A 20,416-nucleotide genomic window follows, 5' to 3' on the forward strand; every position below is an offset into this window, starting at 1 on the left:
TGCAGATACATGTTTATGTTTTTAATAAATAGCAAAAATACAAAGCCTGCCCCACCCATCTGTTGAGGCAGTAAAGGGCAGGGCCGTGGAATCCTGGCCCGGTTCCGAGTGCTTAGGTTTGATAGCTGAACGAGTGGGATCCTGGTGAGATTCCTTCTAGTGGGAAGGGGAAACCTGAAAGACTGGGGCGTTTGTGCTCTCTGGACAGCCCTCAAGGCTGCTCTGGGTCTACAGCTGGATTGCTAGGGACCTGCCTTCAAGGGAAGTAGAGCCAAAGGGCCATACTGGGAGTCCATGGGCACTGCCCAAGGAAAGGAAGGAAGGAGGGAGGGAGGGCAGGAAAGCCTGCTGGCCCTGGGTTCTAATCCCAAGCACCCTGTCTCCACTATTAAGGGTCTCTAAGCTTCAAAGGGAGCCCCCATCCTCCCTTTGAGGTGGCTCTGAATGGGGGGCTACACCTGGACGTAGCGGATGATCTCGCTGAGCTCGAAGCCCGTGACAGCAAAGGCACTGCCTTCAGGGTTGCAGAAGCGGGCCCCGCAGAGTAGGCCGTCGGTCACGCACTCCCCGTGGCAATGCTCGATCTACAGCCAGAAAGAGAGGGAGAGTGGGTGGGGTGCCACTGGCCGCAGAGGGGATGTAGCCAGTCACGTGGGCGAGGGGGGCCACTTGCTTCCTGCCCCCTTGTTACCTCCAGGGCCTCTGTGTCTGGATTGCGGCTCAGCCTCCACACCTGCACAAAGGAGTCCTCCGCAGCAGACAGGAGCTGTGGGGAGGAAGTGGGAACAGACAAGGGCGGGTGAGAGGCTTCTGGGGAGAGGGTGCACTTTCAACACAGCTGGAAGCTGTAGAGATCAAAAGCAAAGCGGGGCTGTGCGGACAAGGCCTCCTTCAAAGAGCAGAAGCACCGGTAGGCCCACAGCGTGTCAGGAAGGCTGAGAGCGACGTTATTAGAAAGATCTTTCACGCAAAGAGTGGCTGCAGCAGGGCTCTAAGCCCTCTCTCCCACCCCTGTCCTGGTGCCCTCCAGCTCTAGGGCTCCACAGACAGCCTCAGCATCTTCAAAGCAGTGCGCACAGGACTTCAGAGGCAAGTCTGGATCCTGTTTACACCTGACAAGGGATTGGTCTGGCTGCTTCCCTTCCTTGCTTCCTTACACATGCAAACACACCATGGGGTGTATCCGCCCTTCCTGCGGGGAAGGAACTCCCACCTTTCCTGAGAGCGGTGCCAGGTCCAGGGCATAGATCCAGCGCGCATGAGCACTGACTTCAGCATGCAGGGTCCCGCTGGCTGCCTCGTAAATGCGGATCTGCCCGTTCCCATAACCAGCAGCGATGATCCCGTTCCACAGCTTCACGGACGAGCAGGTGTACCTGGAGAAGGAAGGAAAGATGTGGGAGAGGCTCTTGATAAGGGAAAGGGCTGAAGCCGGATCATAAGTAGAACCCCTGCTCTGCAAGGAAAAGGCCCTGGATTTGCTTCCTGGCATCTCAAAGAAGACATGAGGTAGATCCTGCCTAGATCATCTGAGAAGCTGCATAGAGCTGAGCAGACTTAGAAAAGGCAGCTCCTGCTGGGATAATCTCCCAGACCTTGACACCATGAGCAGTTCCCACAGAAGCCCCCGGGACTGGCATGCCCTGTTCCTGCAGTTGGGGTGTTGCATTTCTTCTGCTCTGTCCCTGTTCCTGGCCCAAGAAGCGCATACTGATAAAGAGTGTTCCCAGGGCCTCTGGACAATTGTTTGCAAGTCCTAAGCACATACCCCTCCCACATCAATTCAAATGAAGACCAGTCCTTACTCAGAAGCTGGGATTTGGGTGACCAGCCTGAACTTCTCTCCCGAGCACCAAACGCACAAAGCACCAGAGTCATCGGCTGTTACCAAGTCAGCAGCTCCCTCCTGTAACAGAGAAAGAGCAGATTAATAGTTCTCTCGCCTTCCCCTGTTGTGGTGGTGGGAGCAATGCATTAGAGAGACAAAGATTGGGTGCGCTGGGGGGGCTGAGGTGTGCCTGGGTGAGGGCAGGAAGGCCTCTTGCAAGGGTCTAGGGGTCAAGGTTCTGGGCAAAGGTCTTGCTGTTCTAGCCCTGAAAATCTCACAGGGCCTCTCCAGCACTGGCTAGAGATTGGCTTCAAACTGGACATGGCACCAACAACAAGATAACAAAATGCATAAAACCCTAGGTTCATTTGACTCGGTCTAAGTCTTAATTTCTGATCTGGAACTGTGAGTAGGTGGCCATTTTAAATGTAGCCACAATACAAAGAAAGCTTGGCTGTAATCGCATGGTTTGCCACAGAAAAGCAGCAAAGCACTTTAGTAGGCGCTGAGGGCACATGCTGAGAAGACAGGAGATCTCTGCTACACCCACAGCCATCTGTCTTGCTCCAAACAATCCTTGGAAAAGGTTAATGCTTCTCCTTCCAAGGTAACTTGCAATGGGTACAAAAGGCCAACTGGCCAGTCCAGAGGCCTAGGAGCATCCCAGGCTGAGAGAGGTCCAGCGGGAGCTCCCAAGTGCTGTTGCCTTCAGAAAGGAGCCACCTCCAGACAGAGACAGGGTTCTGATATGAAACATCCACCATCTGAGCAGAACTGCTGCATATGAGCTTTGCTCTCTGTTAAGCCAGCACCAGCAATGCCCAGGGCCTACCCCAGCACAAGTGACCCTATCTGGAACAAACAGATAGCCTTACTGGCTGCTGGCAGAGTTCGGCTCCGACATCCGTGATGGCGCTGGTGTGCTTTTTCAGGACTTCGCTCAGCGTGATGTTGGTGCCTTTGGAGGGAACGTCAAAGACGAGGACAGCCCCGGAGGATGTTCCTGTGGAAGGGAGGGACAGGGTGAGCGCAGGGACATCTGCCAAGTTCTCCCAGGCCCATCTTTCTCCAAGTGCTGCAGTTGGGATGGAACTCCCATCATCCCCCTAAACCAGCATGGCCAATGGTGAGGAATGCTGGCGTTTACAGGCCAGGATCATCCAGAGGGCCACACTACCTATCTGTGTGTCTGCTGGGATTCCCTTGGTGGTCCTGGAACATTGAGAGCTGATAAATACATAGTTTGAATAAATACCTAACAATCCATTTCTTTCCTACTTCTTGGAATTTCCACCTCCCACAGCAACAATCCTCCCCGCATGCCTTTCTGAAGGAATCAACTTGCCCCTCCAGCATACATCAAGCCCACATCTTGGCCTTGCATAATAACACCATCATAAGAGTCCCACCATGCTGTTTATTTACCTATGCAGATAAAGTGTTGCCCAGTCGCCGCAATCCCACGCGCAAATGCTGCCATGCCTGGAGATGACAGAAGGGGAGGGGACAGTCACGTGCTGCCCACTCCTTTGTAGTAGAAACGGTGCTTGCACAACACCTTCTTGGCATGAGCAGACAGTGTAGCAAGGAAGTGTGCCAACACCCAGAACACAGAACCAAGAATTTCCCACTTGCTGGGAATTACGGAACGCCTTTACCATCTTGGGCCAGGTAGGGGAACTGCTTGCCAGTGCTCAAGACAGAAAACGTGTGCGTGCGTGTGTGTGTGTGAAAGGAAACCAAGATCAGCAACTCCTTGACCCACGGCTGGGAGTAATGGGGCCTGGAGTCATTCCTTGCTTCTTGCTCTTAGGAGAAACCACAAATCCACAGCCCAGGCACCTAAGGGCAAGCTGCTACTCAGCAATGTAAACACACAAACACTCCATGCAGGAGAGAGTACCTGGTGAGGATGACTCCATTCCCTCCAGAGCGTGCCAGTACACCATGACGGATCCATCTGACTCGTACATCTTGGAGGAGAGAGATGGCACAGGAGTGAGCCTAGCAGGGAAGCCCACAGACCCTCTTGGGTGGGTGATGAAAACTGGGGTTCCAGGCTCTGGGGCCAATTACCATGCCCAGCCTGAACTCAGGAGCACCTCTCACCTGGATACCTTTCCGTGAGGTCAGCACCAGGAGGACACGAGAAGGGAGGGAGCACCACATTGCCTGAAAAGGAAGTGAATGTGAATGCACCAGGCCCTTCGGCAGAACTGGAATTCCACCGAGAGGGAGCCCTACCTCCCCTGTGGAAAGATCAGGGCCAAATGCAGGAACCCAGAAAGCAGAACATCTCAGCAAAACCGAGAAAGCTCCCACTTGGAGTGAGTGAGTGGCTTTTACAGGTATCGCCTGCCAGAGAGAGGGGGGCATTAAAAGTTTAACCCTCCCTCCATAGAAATGAACAAAAGGAAGGAGATTTGTTGTGGAGCTTTTTCTGCCTGCAGAGATGGCAGGAGCTCAGAGGGGCTTGAATCCTGGGTGGGCAAGTGTGCAAATGGGAGAGGTTTCCCCCTGGCTCGACCACTCAGCTGCACCCCTGTGCACTCAGTCCTATCCAGAGGTACTACATGTCCTTGGGAAGGGGAGTAGACAGATCCAAGGACCCTCTGTGGGTCATAAGCAGACCCCATAAGACCAGCAAAGGTCACAGTAAATGCAAGAAGGCTTATGCGGGCCAAAGGGGTTGGCATTGAGTAAGAGCCTCATATTGGAAGGAATAAAAGCACTTGGTGCATGCTCAGGTGCAGTGCCTTCTCTTTAGCTTAACTTCTCACACTGAGGTATAAGGTATTTTGTTATTATGGGTAGTAAGCAGAAGTTGCAGGTTACAAAGCAATCCACGACCATGACTGTCATTGCTGTTGCTTTGTGTGTCCTGGGATATTATCTACCACATTACTGTTGTTTTGTGTGTCTTGAGACATTATCTATCAACATTTTTGGCCCTGCTCTCTTTGTGTCTCAGCTTAAGAACAGAAAACGGAGTGTCATTGGACAACAAAACAGATTGAAAGATAATCTAGAAATGGGTCAACTGACTCTTTTACTTAAAAAGAACTCGGGAAACCCTATAAAACAAACCAACTGGGAACCAGTAGAAAACTATTTTAGAAGAATAAAGAATCAATAGGACATTAATAATTGGAGAAGAAACAGGGTCAGAAGGACAGATAGTATTTTTAGAGGAAAGCAAAAAGAAGACCCCAACCATAAAGGATTAGAAGGAAGTCATTTTTTTTCAATTTATATATATAATTCTTTCTCTCTCTCTTTTTTTTTGCATCTTTACCACATACCTCTCTTTTCTTCTTCACCCACCTTTTATATTACATTATTGTTCTCACACTTTCACTGTATACCAATCTTGATACTTAATAAAATCATTTTTTTTAAAAAAGAAAGATAATCTAGAAATGTATTATAAACACTGAGAACTGGGAAGCCCTGGGCCTCGAGCGTTGGAACTGGAGGCCACCTGTGACTTCTGGTGCCATGGATTTTGAAGAGGCAAGAAAACTGGGCGAAAGGGAGAAATGGGCCGAGAGGAAGAAGGCATCTCAAGCAAACCCTTATCGGGACCACTTTCCACCTGGAAATCTATGTCCTTAATGTGAAAGAAAGATCAGAGCAGCTTTGAGTCTCCTTGTGGAGAGAAAAAGCGGGGTATAAATAAACATAACAACAATAGCAACAACATCAACAATAGTGTAGATCCAGAACTGGTCTCCACTCTCAATTACGTACTCACGGGCAAGACCCGACCCCTAGAAGACAATCAGACTCATGGGCAACAAGGAATCGCTCATGACTTTGTGTATCCTGGGACATTATCGACATTGCTGTTGCTTTCTGTGAGAGGAGCCCCCCTCCTTGCCTGCCCCCCTTCCTCCATTGATCACTTTGTTCGCCGGCCAGTGTTTACGCCCCAGGGCATGGGCATTGGCTTCTCGGTGACAGCAGCAGCAGCAGCGCAGTTGCCCAATGGCAAGCCATTGATGGAGTGGGCACGAGGCCCAGGAACCCCCCCCCCCCCCCGGCCCCCTTTACCTGGGTAATGAGGGAGGCGCCCAGGCCCAGGCCACCCTCCTTGGCCATCAGCTGGCGATGGGAGATGGTCAGGCCATCGTCTGAAGCACTGGCCATGCTGACGCTGGTGCCATGGACGCTGGCAAAGTAGGTGACCTGCTTCCCTGGGACCGGCAGCACGCTCAGGTTGTTGTAGAGGGCCAGGCTGCTCTCCTTCAGAGCAATGCTTTTCTCCTTGCGGTACATGCTGCTGCCACTGCTGCTTCTACCACAATTGGGGAAACTGAGGCAAAGAATGTGGGGTGGGGGGCTTCTTTTCAGCAAGCTTAAGTCTCAGAGCCCGGAGAAGCCTCCTTCTCGGGTGCCCCTGCTGCCTTTCAGGACCATCCTTCGGTGCCTAGATCATAGAATAAAATAGAATAACTTTATTGTCATTGTACATCGCACAACGAAATTAAATGCCATTCCCAGTGTACATTATATACCCTGTTTCCCCGAAAATAAGACATCCCCGAAAAATAAGACCTAGTAGAAGTTTTGCTGAATTGCTAAATATAAGGCCTCCCCCAAAAGTAAGACCTAGCAAAGTTTTTGTTTGGAAGCATGCACAGCGCCTGCCAAACAGAATACCAGAGCATGCAGGATTGGTAATTGTACGTACCAGTTGTACATGGAAATAATGATAGTAACAAGAAATTCTTGATAAGATTCACAGTTTGTCTGGTTATGCTGGTTTGTGATGACAACTACTGTACAGTATATGATAAATGTTCATTTTTTTGTTCAACAATAAATGTGAATTCTTCTTCATGGAAAAATAAGACATCCCCTGAAAATAAGACCTAGCACATCTTTAGGAGCAAAAATTAATATAAGACACTGTCTTATTTTCGGGGAAACACGGTATGTACAAATTTCTAAACAAAGCAGCCATTCTTCCACATTCTAATCACTATTGCACAACCCCATAATGCCACATTAGTGAGAACCCAGTGTTCAATATAGTCACAGCTCTAGGATAAAAGCAACCTCTCAGCCTATTTGTCCTTGTTTTTATCATCCATAGAATACAATCACAAGAGTTTTTATCACCCACAGAACAGAATCGCAGAGATGGAAGAGACTCCCAAAGGTCATGCAGTCCAACCCCCCCCCCCCCCCCGCCATGAAGAAAAAGCACCATCCAAGCCCTCCTGACAGATGGCTATCCAGCTTCTGCTTAACAACTTCACACTCCCAAGACAGCATTGTATTCTACCATCAGACTGCTCTCACCAACAGGAGGTTTTTTTCCTGTTTTTCCTTGGACCAGGGTTATTCTTTCAGATAAGATCTGACCAAAGCAGGAGAGACTGGGACTAGGTCTTTTCTCCATACAGACATTATATTCTTTAATAACACTATGCAACAAAATTTGAAAAATGTCCAGTTCCTGGTTCGAAAGTGTTTTTTTCCTGTTTAATCGTGTAGTTCTTACTTTGAAAGTAGTTGTTATCCTTCAGAAACTTCGTTTTTGTGGCCACTATGTTGAATTGGTTGAGACTCAAATGAAAAACTGATCAAAATGTGCTATAGCAGGATGTCCTGCAGAAACAAAGTTTTTGCAGTTTAATAAACTTTTTCCATAGGTTGCTGTGATTTTTCCGGCCATGTTCCAGAAGCATTCTCTCCTAACGTTTCAACCACATCTATGGCAGGCACCCCCAGAAGTTATGAGGTCTGTTGGAAACCCCACTTGCCTTGTTTCCATGTTTTTACCGTGTTTCCCCGAAAATAAGACAGTGCCTTATATTAATTTTTTTTTCTCCCAAAGATGTGCTAGGTCTTATTTTCAGGTGATGTCTTATTTTTCCATGAAGAAGAATTCACATTTATTGTTGGACAAAAAATGAACATTTATTATATACTGTACAGTAGTTATCATCACAAACCAGCATAACCAAACAAACTGTGAATCTTATCAAGAATTTCTTGTTACTACTATTATTTACATGTACAACAATCTATGGTCAGTACATTTACCGATCCTGCAAGCTCTGGTGTTGTTTGGCGGGAATGCTTCCAAACAAAAACTTTGCTAGATCTTACTTTCGGGGGAGGCCTTATATTTAGCAATTCAGCAAAACCTCTGCTAGGTCTTATTTTCTGGGGCTGTCTTATTTCGGGGAAACAGGGTATGATAGGACCAAATAGGAAATAACATTTATAACCGAGGCACCAAAAATCGTATTACACAGTGTAATATAAAGTCAAAGATCACATTGGCCTTTGGAGCTGCTGCATCACATTGTTAACTCATGTTCAGCTTGTGGCCTGTTAAGTAATAATAATCATAATTTTATTTCTTACTCGCCTATCCTCATGGCTCAAGGCTGGTTACAACATTGCTAAAACACATAATCAAAGCCCATAATCATTTAAAACACTCTATAGAATACACATATTACTGTAAAACATATTTCTATAAAATCCATATGAAGATATACATATGGAAGATGATCCCTTTTCACATAGACTCGCTTCAAAAGTTAATAGTACAATATACTAGTAGTGTATTATTCTTCCTCTTAGGCAATCTCTCGTTGTCCGAGTATGATGGCCCTCCAAGTGTAGTGTCTTGGTGGTGGGTCTGTAGGTGACTGTGGAGTCCAATTCTTGACTCGCATGTTCTTCCACAGTGAGGACATTGATTTCCAGGGGGAAGGCGGTACCGGTGAGGGTTGGCTTGACGCGCCTTCCTCTTGGCACATTTCTTCTTTTTGCCCTCCATTCATGCCTCTTTGAATTCCACAGCACTGCTGGTCACAGCTGACCTCCAGCTAGAGTACTCAAGGGCCAGATCCTTCCAGTTCTCAGTGTCTATACCATAGTTTTAAGGTTAGCATCTTTCAATCTCTTTTCCTGTCCACCAACATTCCATTTTCTATTCTTGAGTTGGGAGTAGAGTCACTGCTTTGGGAGACTGTGATCAGCCATTCGGACAAGTGGCCAGTGCAGCAGAGTTGATGGCACAAGGGCATCGCTTCAATGCTGGAGGTCTTTGCTTCTTCCAGCACACTGATATTTTCCCGCCTGTCATCCCAAGAGATTTGCAGGATTTTTCGGAAGCAATGCTGATCGAATTGTTCCAGGAGTTGAGTGTGACGTCTGTAAACAGTCCATTTCGCTGGTGTAGAACAGGGTTTAGCTTTATAAACAAGCACCTTGGTATTCTCTATGGATGTCCCGATCCTCAGATCCTCAAACACCCTCTGCTCCATTCAGAAGAATGCTGCACTTGCAGAGCTCAGACGGTGTTGTATTTCAGTGTCAATATTGACTTTTGTGGAGAGGCGGCTGCCAAGGGGGCGGAAATGGCCAACATTTTCTAATGTTACACTATTAAGCTGTATTCCTGGCATTGCAGAGGGATTAGCTGGTGCCTGTTGGAAGAGCACTTAGGTTTTCTCGATGTTCAATTAGAGACTGAGCTTCTACATGCTTCTGCAAAGAGTGGCTTGTAGGTCTTCTGAATGCACACAACTATGTTATATATACATATATATATATATATATTGTGATATACTAATATAGTACAGTATAACAATATATAATAACAATTGCATATTATATATTACATGTAATATTACTAATAATTTTGGTCTAGTGGTACAGTACAATATAGTAATATATACTTCTAATATTGTGCTATACATATAATATTGATCATACCATTAAATATACTAATATGTAATATAATATATAATAATATTGCCATATAATAATACTAATATATTAAATATAATTACTACAGCTCATATATAATAAAATATAATGATAAACTGTTTTATTATTGTATATTTGTATATTTGAAGTTGTCACGTTTTTGATTGTGTGCTGCTTTGGGTCTCCGTATGGAGAGATATAAATATAAAGTGGGATATAAATGGGGGCTCGGGCTGTGGCGCAGGCAGGAGAGCAAGCCAGCTGCAATGAATCACTCTGACCAAGAGGTCATGAGTTCGAGGCCCGCTCGGAGCCTATGTTTGTCTTGTCTTTGTTCTATGTTAAAAGGCATTGAATGTTTGCCTATATGTGTAATGTGATCCGCCCTGAGTCCCCTTCGGGGTGAGAAGGGAGGAATATAAATGCTGTAAATAAATAAATAAATAAAAATAAATAAATAAAATAGCAGGAAGCAGCCAGGCTTAGAAGCTGCAAGGCCATTCAATGCTAATCAAGGTGGCCAATTGCCATATTCACACTTGCCTCAAGCAAACAAGAGTTCTGTCTTTCACCCTGGACCTTCCAGAGATATATAAGCCCCACTTGCCTAGTTTCCAACAGACCTCACAACCTCTGAGGATGCCTGCCTTGGATGTGGGCGAAACGTCTGGAGAGAATGCTTCTGGAACATGGTCATACAGCCCGGAAAGCTCACAGCAACCCATAAATAAAAAGCCGTTTTTATTCCTGCTCTACGTTTCTGGCCTACCTCGCAGGACGCGCGTTGCTGCTAATCGAGGCAGGCAAGAGAAGGGGCGTGGCTTCCAAGTGCGCGCGAGGGAGGGAGGAAAGGAAGGAGAGCTCCCATTGGCCGGTATGGGCTGAAGCAACGCCAAAGAGCCAATAGGAGCCCGTCGCGAGCCAGGGGGCGTGGCCAGTAGCAACGCTTGCGGCCTTCCCTTCAGGCGCGGCTCATTCGCAGCCGCGGCCTCGAGTAGGAGAGACCCACCGGGCTTTTCCGTCTTCGTGTTCTCCCTTACCTCCTTCCCGTTCTCTCCGCTGCCATGGAGACGGCGCAAGAGCGGGATGGCGTCCGGAAAACCAGCGCACGTATGTGGGCGGCGGCGGTTGCTACGGCGACGCGGCGCAAAGGGGGCGGGGCCTTGGGCGGCGTCGACGGAGAAGGCCGAGACGAAGAGGAACCGGAGACCCCGCCCAGGAAGACCGGTTCAGCCTATAGGGTGCGAGGGGGATGGCGGGGAGCAAGGGGTGTTGTGCGCATGCGCAGTGGGGCCTGTTGTGCTGAGGAGAAGGCAACGCGGCTCCCTTTCACCCAATAAACCGCCCTGCTGCCTCGCACCTCACCGTGTGCTTGTCTGTTTATTAAGGAGGCATGGGGAAACTTTGGCCCTCCCTCCAGGTCTTTGGGACTTCAACTCCCACAATTCCTAGCGGGCTGCTGTGAGTTTTCCGGCCTGTATGGCCCTGTTCCAGAAGCATTCTCTCCTGACGTTTCGCCCACATCTATGGCAGGCATCCTCAGAGGTTGGAAACTAGGCAAGTGGGGTTTATATATGTCCAGGGTGAGATAAAGAATTCTTGTCTTTCTGAGGCAAGTGCGAATGTTGTAATCAATCACCTTGATTAGCATTGAATGGCCTGGCTGCTTCCTGCCTGCGGGAATCCTTTTCGTTGGGAGGTGTTAGCTGGCCCTGATTGTTTCCTGCCTGGAATTCCCCTGTTTTCAGAGTGTTGTTCTTTTATTTACTGTCCTGATTTTAGAGCCAGATTGTGTTTATGTTCATGGTTTCCTCCTTTCTGTGCTTCTTGTGGATTTCAGTGGCTTCTCTGCGTAGTCTGACATGGTGGTTATGAGAGTGGTCCAGCATTTCTGTGTTCTCAAATAATATTCTGTGTACAGGTTAATAATAATAACAACTTTGTGTTCTCAAAGGCTTTCATGGCTGGGATCACAGGGTTGTTGTATGTTTTCCAGGGTGTATGGCTATGTACCATTAGTATTATAGGACTAATAATACAATGTGATAATATTAATTATATATTATATATTAAATGTAATATTACTAATAATATTACCATATAATGATATAGTACAATATAGTAATTTAATGCTTATATTGTGCTATGTTAATAATATATTGTATGTTCATTTGATTTGTAAGCCGCTTTGAGTCCCATTCGGGGTGAGAAGATCAGGATATAAATGTAGTAAATAAGTAAGTATTCTCTTCTGAGAATATCCTCAGAGGATGCCTGCCATAGATGTGGGCGAAACGTCAGGAGAGAAAACATACAACAACCCAATAATAACTTTATTTTTATACCCTGCTTCTATCTCCCCGAAGGCACTCGTGGCGGCTTACATGGGGCCAGCCCAAAAATTACAAACAGTGTAAAAGACTCGACAAGGTAAAAACAAATCTATAAAACATATTAACATCACATTTACAATAAAACATAGTTAAATAAAAACGTACATAAAATGAACTGGGCCAGAAGAAAGTGCATATAATGAGGAATGTAAGATCATAGAATCATAGAATAGTAGAGTTGGAAGAGACCACATGGGCCATCCAGTCCAACCCCCTGCCAAGAAGCAGGGAATCGCATTCAAAGCACCCCCGACAGATGGCCATCCAGCCTCTGCTTAAAAGCCTCCAAGGAAGGAGTCTCCACCACAGCCCGGGGGAGAGAGTTCCACTGTCGAACAGCCCTTCTCACAGTGAGGAAGTTCTTCCGGATGTTCAGGTGGAATCTCCTTTCCTGTAGTTTGAAGCCATTGTTCCCTTGTGTCCTAGTCTGCAGGGCAGCAGAAAACAAGCTTGCTCCCTCCTCCCTATGACTTCCCTTCACGTATTTGTACATGGCTATCATGTCTCCTCTCAGCCTTCTCTTCTGCAGGCTAAACATGCCCAGCTCTTTAAGCCGCTCCTCATAGGGCTTGTTCTCCAGACCCTTAATCATTTTAGTCGCCCTCCTCTGGACGCTTTCCAGCTTGTCAACATCTCCCTTCAACTGTGGTGCCCAAAATTGGACACAGTGTGATTCCAGGTGTGGTCTGACCAAGGCAGAATAGAGGGGAGCAGGACTTCCCTGGATCTAGACGCTATTCCCCTATTGATGCAGGCCAGAATCCCGTTGGCTTTTTAAACTGCTGCATCACATTGTTGGCTCATGTTTAACTTGTTGTCCACGAGGACTCCAAGGTCTTTTTCACACACACTGCTGTCAAGCCAGGCGTCCCCCATTCTGTATCTTTGATTTCCATTTTTTCTGCCGAAATGAAGTATCTTGCATTTGTCCCTGTTGAACTTCATTTTGTTAGTTTCGGCCAATCATCTCTCTAGTCTGTCAAGATCGTTTTGAATTCTGCTCCTGTCTTCTGGAGTGTTGGCTATCCCTCCCAGTTTTGTGTCGTCTGCAAACTTGATGATCGTGCCTTCTAACCCTTCGTCTAAGTCGTTAATAAAGATGTTGAACAGAACTGGGCCCAGGACGGAGCCCTGCGGCACTCCACTTGTCACTTCTTTCCATGATGAAGATGACGCATTGGTGAGCACCCTTTGGGTTCGTTCGCTTAGCCAATTGCAGATCCACCTAACCGTAGTTTTGTCTCGCCCACATTTTACTAGTTTATTTGCCAGAAGGTCGTGGGGGACTTTGTCGAAGGCCTTACTGAAATCCAGGTAGGCTACATCCACAGCATTCCCTGTATCGACCCAACTCGTAACTCTATCGAAAAAAGAGATCAGATTAGTCTGGCATGACTTGTTTTTGGTAAATCCGTGTTGACTATTAGCAATGACCGCATTTGTTTCTAAGTGTTCGCAGACCACTTCCTTGATGATCTTTTCCAGAATCTTGCCTGGTATCGATGTGAGGCTGACCGGACGGTAATTGTTTGGGTCGTTCTTTTTTCCCTTCTTGAAGATAGGGACCACATTCGCCCTCCTCCAATCTGCTGGGACTTCTCCCGTTCTCCAAGAACTCTCGAAGATAATTGCTAGTGGTTCTGAAATAACTTCCGCTAATTCCTTCAATACTCTTGGATGTAGCTGATCTGGCCCTGGGGACTTGAATTCGTTTAGAGAGGCCAGGTGTTCCTGGACAGCTTGTTTCCCTATTTGGGGTTGGATTTCCCCCAATCCTTCGTCCATTCCATGTTGCTGAGGTTGAAGATGGCTTTCTTTTTGTGAGAAGACCGAGGAAAAGAAGGCATTAAGTAGTTCTGCCTTTTCCCTGTCCCCTGTTGCCATCACCCCATCTTCTTCTTGCAATGGCCCTATTGCCTCCTTTTTCTTCCTTTTTCTACCAACGTAAGCAAAAAAGCCTTTTTTGTTGTTTTTTATGTCCCTGGCAAGCCTGAGCTCATTTTGTGCTTTAGCCTTGCGAACCTTTTCCCTACAGGTGTTGGCTATACGTTTGAATTCTTCTTTGGTGATTTCTCCCCTTTTCCACTTCTTGTGCATGTCACCTTTGAGCTTTAGCTCAGTTAGAAGTTCTTTGGACATCCATTCTGGCTTCTTTGCACTTGTCTTATTTTTCATCTTTGTTGGCACTGTTTGCATTTGCGCCTTGAGTTTTTCACTTTTGAAAAACTCCCATCCATCCTTAACTCCCTTGTTTTTTAATATTGGCGTCCATGGAATGCCGCTCAGTAATTCCTTCATTTTTTGGAAGTCAGCTCTCTTAAAGTCGAGAATGCGTGTTTGACTTGTCTTAGTTTCAGCATTCCTTTGTATTGCAAACTCCAGGAGCACATGGTCACTTGCCCCTAAGGATCCAACCACTTCAACTGTGTCTTCCACATTTGTTAAGATTAGATCAAGAGTTGCTGATCCTCTTGTTGCCACTTCTACCTTCTGGACCATAAAATTGTCTGCAAGGCAAGTGAGGAATTTGTTGGACTTTGTACTCTTGGCTGAGTTTGTTTTCCAGCAGATATCGGAATAATTGAAATCGCCCATGACTACTATATCTCTTCTTTGTGCCTGTTTGGTCAGCTGTTGACAGAAGGCTTCATCAGGTCCTTCATCCTGACTCGGAGGTCTGTAGTAGACACCCACGACAAGATCTTTTTGAGTCCCGGATGGAGGAGAGGTAAATAGCCCGGGATTATTATCATGAAAAAGGGGCTTGGGATGAGTTAAACATGAGAACTATTTCCAACTGAAGGAATGGAATAAAGTGCAACAGAGATACTGTTATTCAATAGGACAAACCCTAACCCTAGCAAGGTTGGTTTATCAAGTGCTCTGCTATGGCTGACTTCTCTGGTTGGAATTGTCTGCAGTGTCTTTCATGTTCTTTGATTCGTGTTTGGGCGATGCTGCATTTGATGGTCCCTCTGTAGACTTCTATAGTAAACTCCTACAGTGGTTGGAGGCTCCCTTTTGTCCTTTGCTGAACATAGCCTTTGTTGGATTTTCTTAGTGGGTTTGTGGATAGTTTGTAGGTTGTGTTTCTTCATCAGCTTCTCTATTCTGTCAGTGGTTCATGGTAAGCACACTTTTTCTCTGGGTGGATCTTTGTCTACACAGTCTATACAGAGAAGCCATTGAAATCCACAAGCATGTGGACAAAAATAACAATAACAACAATAAAACTTTATTTCTAGACCGCCCTTTCTCCCCAGAGGGACTCAGGGCGGTTAACATACATATAAATGGCAAACATTCAATGCCACAATTCCTTCATTAATATCAAAAGTATAAAATGACAATAACGTACACATTATAATAAAAAATCCACATTGGAAAAACAATACATTTAAACATGACAGTCAGTAAAAACATTATTGCACAGAGCGAGCGTATACCTGGACCAGTGTAACTGACAATGTCAACAGAAAGGAGGAAACCATGAAAAGGAACCAAATCTGGCCACCAGTATTAAAACACTCTAGAATCAGGGCAGTAAATAACTAACAATTCTCAGAAACAGGAGAATTCCAGACAGCAAACAACCAAGTGCCAGTCAACATCTCACAAATAAACGATGCCCCTAGGCATTTTCAATGAAATTGTTCACATGTTTCTTCTAGATTTCAATGGTTCCTCTGTGTAGCCTGACATGATGGTTGTGAGAGTGGTCCAGCATTTCTGTGTTCTCAAATAATATGCTGCGTCCAGGTTGCTTCATCAGGTGCTCTGCTATGGCCGTTCTCTCTAGTGGAATCAGTCTACAAGGCCTTTTGTGTTCTTTGATTTCTGTCTGGGCAATGCTGCGTTTGGTGGTCCTTATGTAGACTTCAACTTTGGGAGGTGAAGTCCACATAGTAATAATAACTTTATTTATACCCCACCACCATCTCCCCGAAGGGACTCGGGGCGGCTCTCGGAAGCACTCCAAGTGCCGCATATAGACAACAATACCTAGGTATTTACATAGTGACATAAATATAAAACAACAATGCATATAATATCCCAGCTAATACAATTGTAAAAATTGTTAAAATTATAAAATGTTCCAAACTGCAGTAGGATCTGTGAAATAGCTGGCTTTCTGCAGTAACAAATCAAAGTGCGAAGTGATAATCAGTGGATCATGGGGCTGACTATAGAATTACACAAGGGCAAAGGCCTGTCTGAAGAGCCATGATTTTAAACCTGCCCAAAAAGCTTGAAGAGTGGGGTCTAATTTAATTTACTTTAGGGAGGGTATTCCAGAGCTGGGGAGCCACCACCGAGAAGGCCCTCTCTCTCATCCCCACCAGCCATACTTGAGTCGGTGGTGGGACCCAGAGAAGGGCCTCTCCAGCCGATCACAGTGCATGCGACGGTTCATAGAAGATGTGGTCTCAAAGACAGGTTGGACCCAAAGCATATAGGGCTTTATAAGTAATCATCACCTGCACTTTGAATTGGGCCTGGAAACTTGTTGGAAGCCAGTGGAGTTGCTTTAAAAGGGCCAAGGTATGCTTCCTAAAGTCCAAAACACCTAGAGGAGGGTCTATGTTTTCCCATGCCTTCTCTATCAGATAGCCATTTAAAAACTATCACAAAATGTGCTGCAGGATGTCCCTCCCACAGAAACAGCTTTTGCACTTTTCCCATGTTTTTATGATAGAACCATTTAGGAAGTCTATCCAATGCTAATCAAGTTGGCCAATTGCAACATTCACACTTGCCTCCAACAGACAAGAATTCTTTTTCCCACCCTGGATATTGCATAGATATGTAAACCCACTGCCTCGTTTCCAACAGACTTCACAACCTCTGAAGATGCCTGCCATAGATATGGGTGAAATGTCAGGAGAGAATGCTTCTGGAACATGGCCAGATAGCCTGGAAAACTGACAGCAACCCATGTTGAGACTCTTATGATATATTCATTGGAAAAATATCTCAAAATGTGCCATAGCAGGGTGCCCCTCCCGCAAAGATAAAGTTTTTGCAGTTTCATAAAGTTTTCCCTTGTTTTTATGATAGAGCCAATTAGGAAATAATGGCATTGATAACACCAGGAACAAAAATCGCATTACATGATGTAATTGTTTCGCTTTAGGGGTTTTGTGAATGGAGCCATTATGGTGTGGGCGAAGTACAACTCCCATCATCATCTCTCATCATTCCCCAAACTGCATCAATAGGTAAATTTGTGTATTGCAGGCCTGTGTGCCAGGTTTGGCCCAGATCCATCATTGGTTGTGTTTACAATGCTCTGTGGATGCCGGTGAACCACATCTCCCAACATTATGGGTCAATTTTCCCCAAACCTTGACAGTATTTAGAGTTGGGCATGGCGGGTTTCCATGCCAAGTTTGGTCCAGATCCGTCATTGATGGGGGTCGCAGTGATCTCTGGATGCAGGTGGATCCTAACTCCCAACATCCAAGGGCAATACCCCCCAAAACCCTCCATACATAGATAGATGCATAGATATTATTTAACTTTTATTTATGTAGATTTAGGGAAAAAACAACTAGGGAGAACAAAAACAATACCAAAAAAGAATAAATTTTTATAAGTCCCCTTTGGGAGTGATAAAGTGGGGGTGTAAATAAATAAATAAATACAGTAGAGTTTCGCTTATCCAACATAAACGGGCCAGCAGAACGTTGGATAAGCGAATATGTTGGATAATGAGAAATTAAGGAAAAGACTATTAAACATCAAATTAGGTTATGATTTTACAAATTAAGCACCAAAATATCATGTTATACAACAATTTTTACAGGAAAAGTAGTTCAATACACAGTAATGCTATGTAGTAATTACTGTATTTACGAATTTAGCACCAAAATATCAGAATGTATTGAAAACATTGACTACAAAAAAGCATTGGATAATCCAGAATGTTGGATAAGCGAGTGTTGGATAAGTGAGACTCTACTGTAATATAAAATGATCATTCTTATGGGCAATCAATAATATGATTCTTTCAGAGGTAGAGTATTGACTACATCTAAAACAATCACACTAACCTAAAACAAACTTATACATCGGACACACAACTACTGGGACATAGATTGCACTATGTAACAAAATTTGAAAAACATTTCTATTCCTGGTTTTGAAAGTATTATTTCCTATCTAATTGTGTGGTCTTTACTTTGAAAGTAGTTGTTCTACTCCAGAAACTTTGTTTTTATGCCTGCCACAAACTAGGTTGAATTGGTTGAGACTCGATGGTGAGATAATCCATTGAAAAACTAGAGCAAAATGTGCTGCAGGTTGTCCTGCAAAAGCAAGTTTAGTAAAATTTCCCCATGTTTTTATGATAAAATTAATTAAGAAATGACATTGATAACCCAGGAACAAAGATTGTATTACGTAGTGTTGTTAATCCCTTTAAATATCACTATAGACAAGCATGCTTCTACTTTTCATAGCATTCCTCTGACTCATTAATCACCCCCTTTTGTTGCTGTGAAAAAGCGATGGATGAGTCCCAGGCTTCATTGAAGTTGGTCAAGGAGTCCAACTTTGTCCCATCGCAGATCTGGGTCGGTCATTCTTGCATTGTGATGCCTAGTTCTTTCCATCTTTGCAGACAGATAATTCTCGCTGCAGTTATCAGATCTTGTAGTATCTGCATCCCATGCCTGAAGGTGATACTTTCGGGAGAGCAGGATTTTGTGGGGTGTGATGGGGTTTTGTAGCTGCAGGCTACAAAAGCAAAAGGGCCATTGCTGATGAAGCACATGGGTCCAGCAATCCCCAGCCTTTTGTACACCTCACAGAATCAAAGTCATAGAAACAGAATTGGAAGAGACCCCAAAGGCAATCCTGTCCAACCTTCTGCCAAGCAGGAAGACACCATGCAATCCCTCTTGACAGATGGCCATCCAGCTTCTGCTTAAAAACCTCCAGAGCAGGAAACTACACCAGACTCCAAAGCGACATATTCCTTTGCCAAACAGCCCTTACTGTCAGAAAGTTGTTCCTAATTAATGTTCAGGCGGGATCTCTTTTCCTGCAATTTGGATCCATGGCTCAATTGTGTCCCAGTCTCTAAAGCAGCAGAAAACAAGCTTTCCCCCTTCTTTTAAAAGTGAAATCCATTCAGATATTTGAACATTGCTCCATTGTCCCTTCTCAGCCTTCTCTCCTCCATCCCCATCTCCTTCAGCCATTTCTCAAAGCGATTCATGGTTTCCAGACCTTGGACCATTTTGGTTGCCCTTCTTTGGACACATTTTAGCTTCTCCCATCTCCTTGACTGGCATTGCCCAGAACTGGACCCACTGTTGCTCTAGAAGAAGTTTGACCAAAGCAGAAGAGTGTGAGACTATGACTTCCCTTGATCTGGACACTAGACTCCTCTTGATGCAGCCTAGAATCACATTGGCCTTTTTAGCTGCCGCATCACATTGTTGGCCCATGTTCAGCTTGTGGTCTACTGACTCCTAGATCCCATGGACTGTTTCCAAGTCAGGGGTTCCCCATCTTCTGTGCATTTCATATTTTCTGCCTAAGTGTAGCTTCATATTTTCCCTCAATGAAATCCATCTGGTTAATTCTGGTTCTAATCGGTTGACATATTTTGGATGCTGATCCTGTCCTTTGGGGTATTGGCTACCCCATCCAATTTGGTGTCACCTGCAAATTTGATAAGCATGCCTTTTCTCACAATGTCCAAGTCATTGATAAAGATGCTGACTAGCAGATGTGGAAACCTCCTTTCTGTCCACCTCCTTTCTGGGAACAATCTACCACAGCTCTTGTTGAGGCTGCAGAGGTGGAAGGAGTGGCATCTGTGCCCCATGGCATCCATGCTCTTAGCATGCCCAAGGCCCTTTGGGCTCCTGGACACCTGGCTTCTATTGGTCTCAGTTGGGACCAATGCTGCAAAAGAGCACCCAAATCTCACCGAGAAGCCAACCAGCAACCAAAATCAAGCCATTTGGTACTCCCTATGAAAGCCGGGCAGCTGTGGGGAGAGCATTAGAGACTTGTCAGGCCAGCCTTCCATGCTTGAGTTCAGAAAGCAGAGCTTCAGTGACCCATGCCCAGGCGGAGGAGTCAAGAAGATCTTCAGCATGTGGGTTCATACTCCTGAAGCTCAAGCTGGGTGATGTTGGTGGTAGAATTATTATTATTATTATTATTATTGACACAATGACATAGTATGACTCAGCAAACAAGATAGATATGCTGGATTTTGTATCACAATATCATAAGTCTAACACTTCCCAAGTGTCTAGGACTGTGTGATGTATTTTCGGATGATGTGTGCAGATCCCAGTCGGGCGGCCTTTTGCAGTTGGCAGATCGTAATTTTGTCAGTGTCTATTGTTTCCAAATGCCGGCTGAGGTCTTTTGGCATGGCACGGCACCCAGTGTGCCCATCACCACCGGGACCACCTGCACTGGTTTCTGCCAGTTT

At 45.5% G+C, this 20,416-nt stretch overlaps 2 protein-coding genes across 6 annotated transcripts in view; one reads left to right on the forward strand and one right to left on the reverse strand.

Annotated features, from left to right (window-relative positions):
• On the reverse strand, positions 1-10,743 carry wdr54 (WD repeat domain 54). 3 transcript variants are annotated; one of them, XM_062981937.1, is made up of 11 exons: positions 10,335-10,471; positions 7,338-7,444; positions 5,882-6,257; positions 3,938-4,000; positions 3,732-3,801; positions 3,254-3,310; positions 2,704-2,831; positions 1,806-1,906; positions 1,214-1,376; positions 692-766; positions 1-584 (listed from the first exon to the last, which is right to left on the reverse strand). In XM_062981937.1, exons 3-11 carry the CDS (start codon positions 6,104-6,106, stop codon positions 453-455), a joined length of 1,014 nt encoding a protein of 337 aa, XP_062838007.1. In that variant the 5' UTR covers positions 6,107-6,257; positions 7,338-7,444; positions 10,335-10,471; the 3' UTR covers positions 1-452. The 3 variants fall into 3 exon arrangements, with proteins under 3 accessions (XP_062838007.1, XP_008119808.2, XP_003228138.2); XM_008121601.3 differs by lacking the exons at positions 7,338-7,444; positions 10,335-10,471 and adding an exon at positions 10,606-10,743; XM_003228090.4 differs by lacking the exon at positions 7,338-7,444 and having other exon boundaries at positions 10,335-10,468.
• The window catches only part of c5h2orf81 (chromosome 5 C2orf81 homolog), a 25,220-nt gene continuing 15,433 nt past the window's right edge, over positions 10,630-20,416 (forward strand). The window contains exon 1 of one of the 3 annotated variants that reach the window (XM_016997778.2): positions 10,630-10,806. In XM_016997778.2, coding sequence (XP_016853267.2) covers positions 10,630-10,806 — 177 coding nt within the window. Of the gene's footprint in view, positions 10,807-10,827; positions 11,123-15,213; positions 17,178-20,416 lie in introns of those variants that run through there. The other 2 variants (XM_016997777.2, XM_062981934.1) reach the window with 2 other exon arrangements.

Source organism: Anolis carolinensis, chromosome 5 (genome assembly GCF_035594765.1).
Source record: "Anolis carolinensis isolate JA03-04 chromosome 5, rAnoCar3.1.pri, whole genome shotgun sequence".
NCBI lineage: Eukaryota > Metazoa > Chordata > Lepidosauria > Squamata > Dactyloidae > Anolis > Anolis carolinensis.

What these genes read in the sequence shown, in the direction of transcription:
- wdr54 (XM_008121601.3), bottom strand. Translation starts at nt 6,106, where the DNA reads ATGTACCGCAAGGAGAAAAGCATTGCTCTGAAGGAGAGCAGCCTGGCC. An exon ending in AATGGAGTCATCCTCACCAG is followed by an intron (nt 3,311 to 3,731) that starts GTACTCTCTCCT and finishes TGTCATCTCCAG; the next exon opens with GCATGGCAGCATTTGCGCGT. An exon ending in GCAACACTTTATCTGCATAG is followed by an intron (nt 2,832 to 3,253) that starts GTAAATAAACAG and finishes TCCCTTCCACAG; the next exon opens with GAACATCCTCCGGGGCTGTC.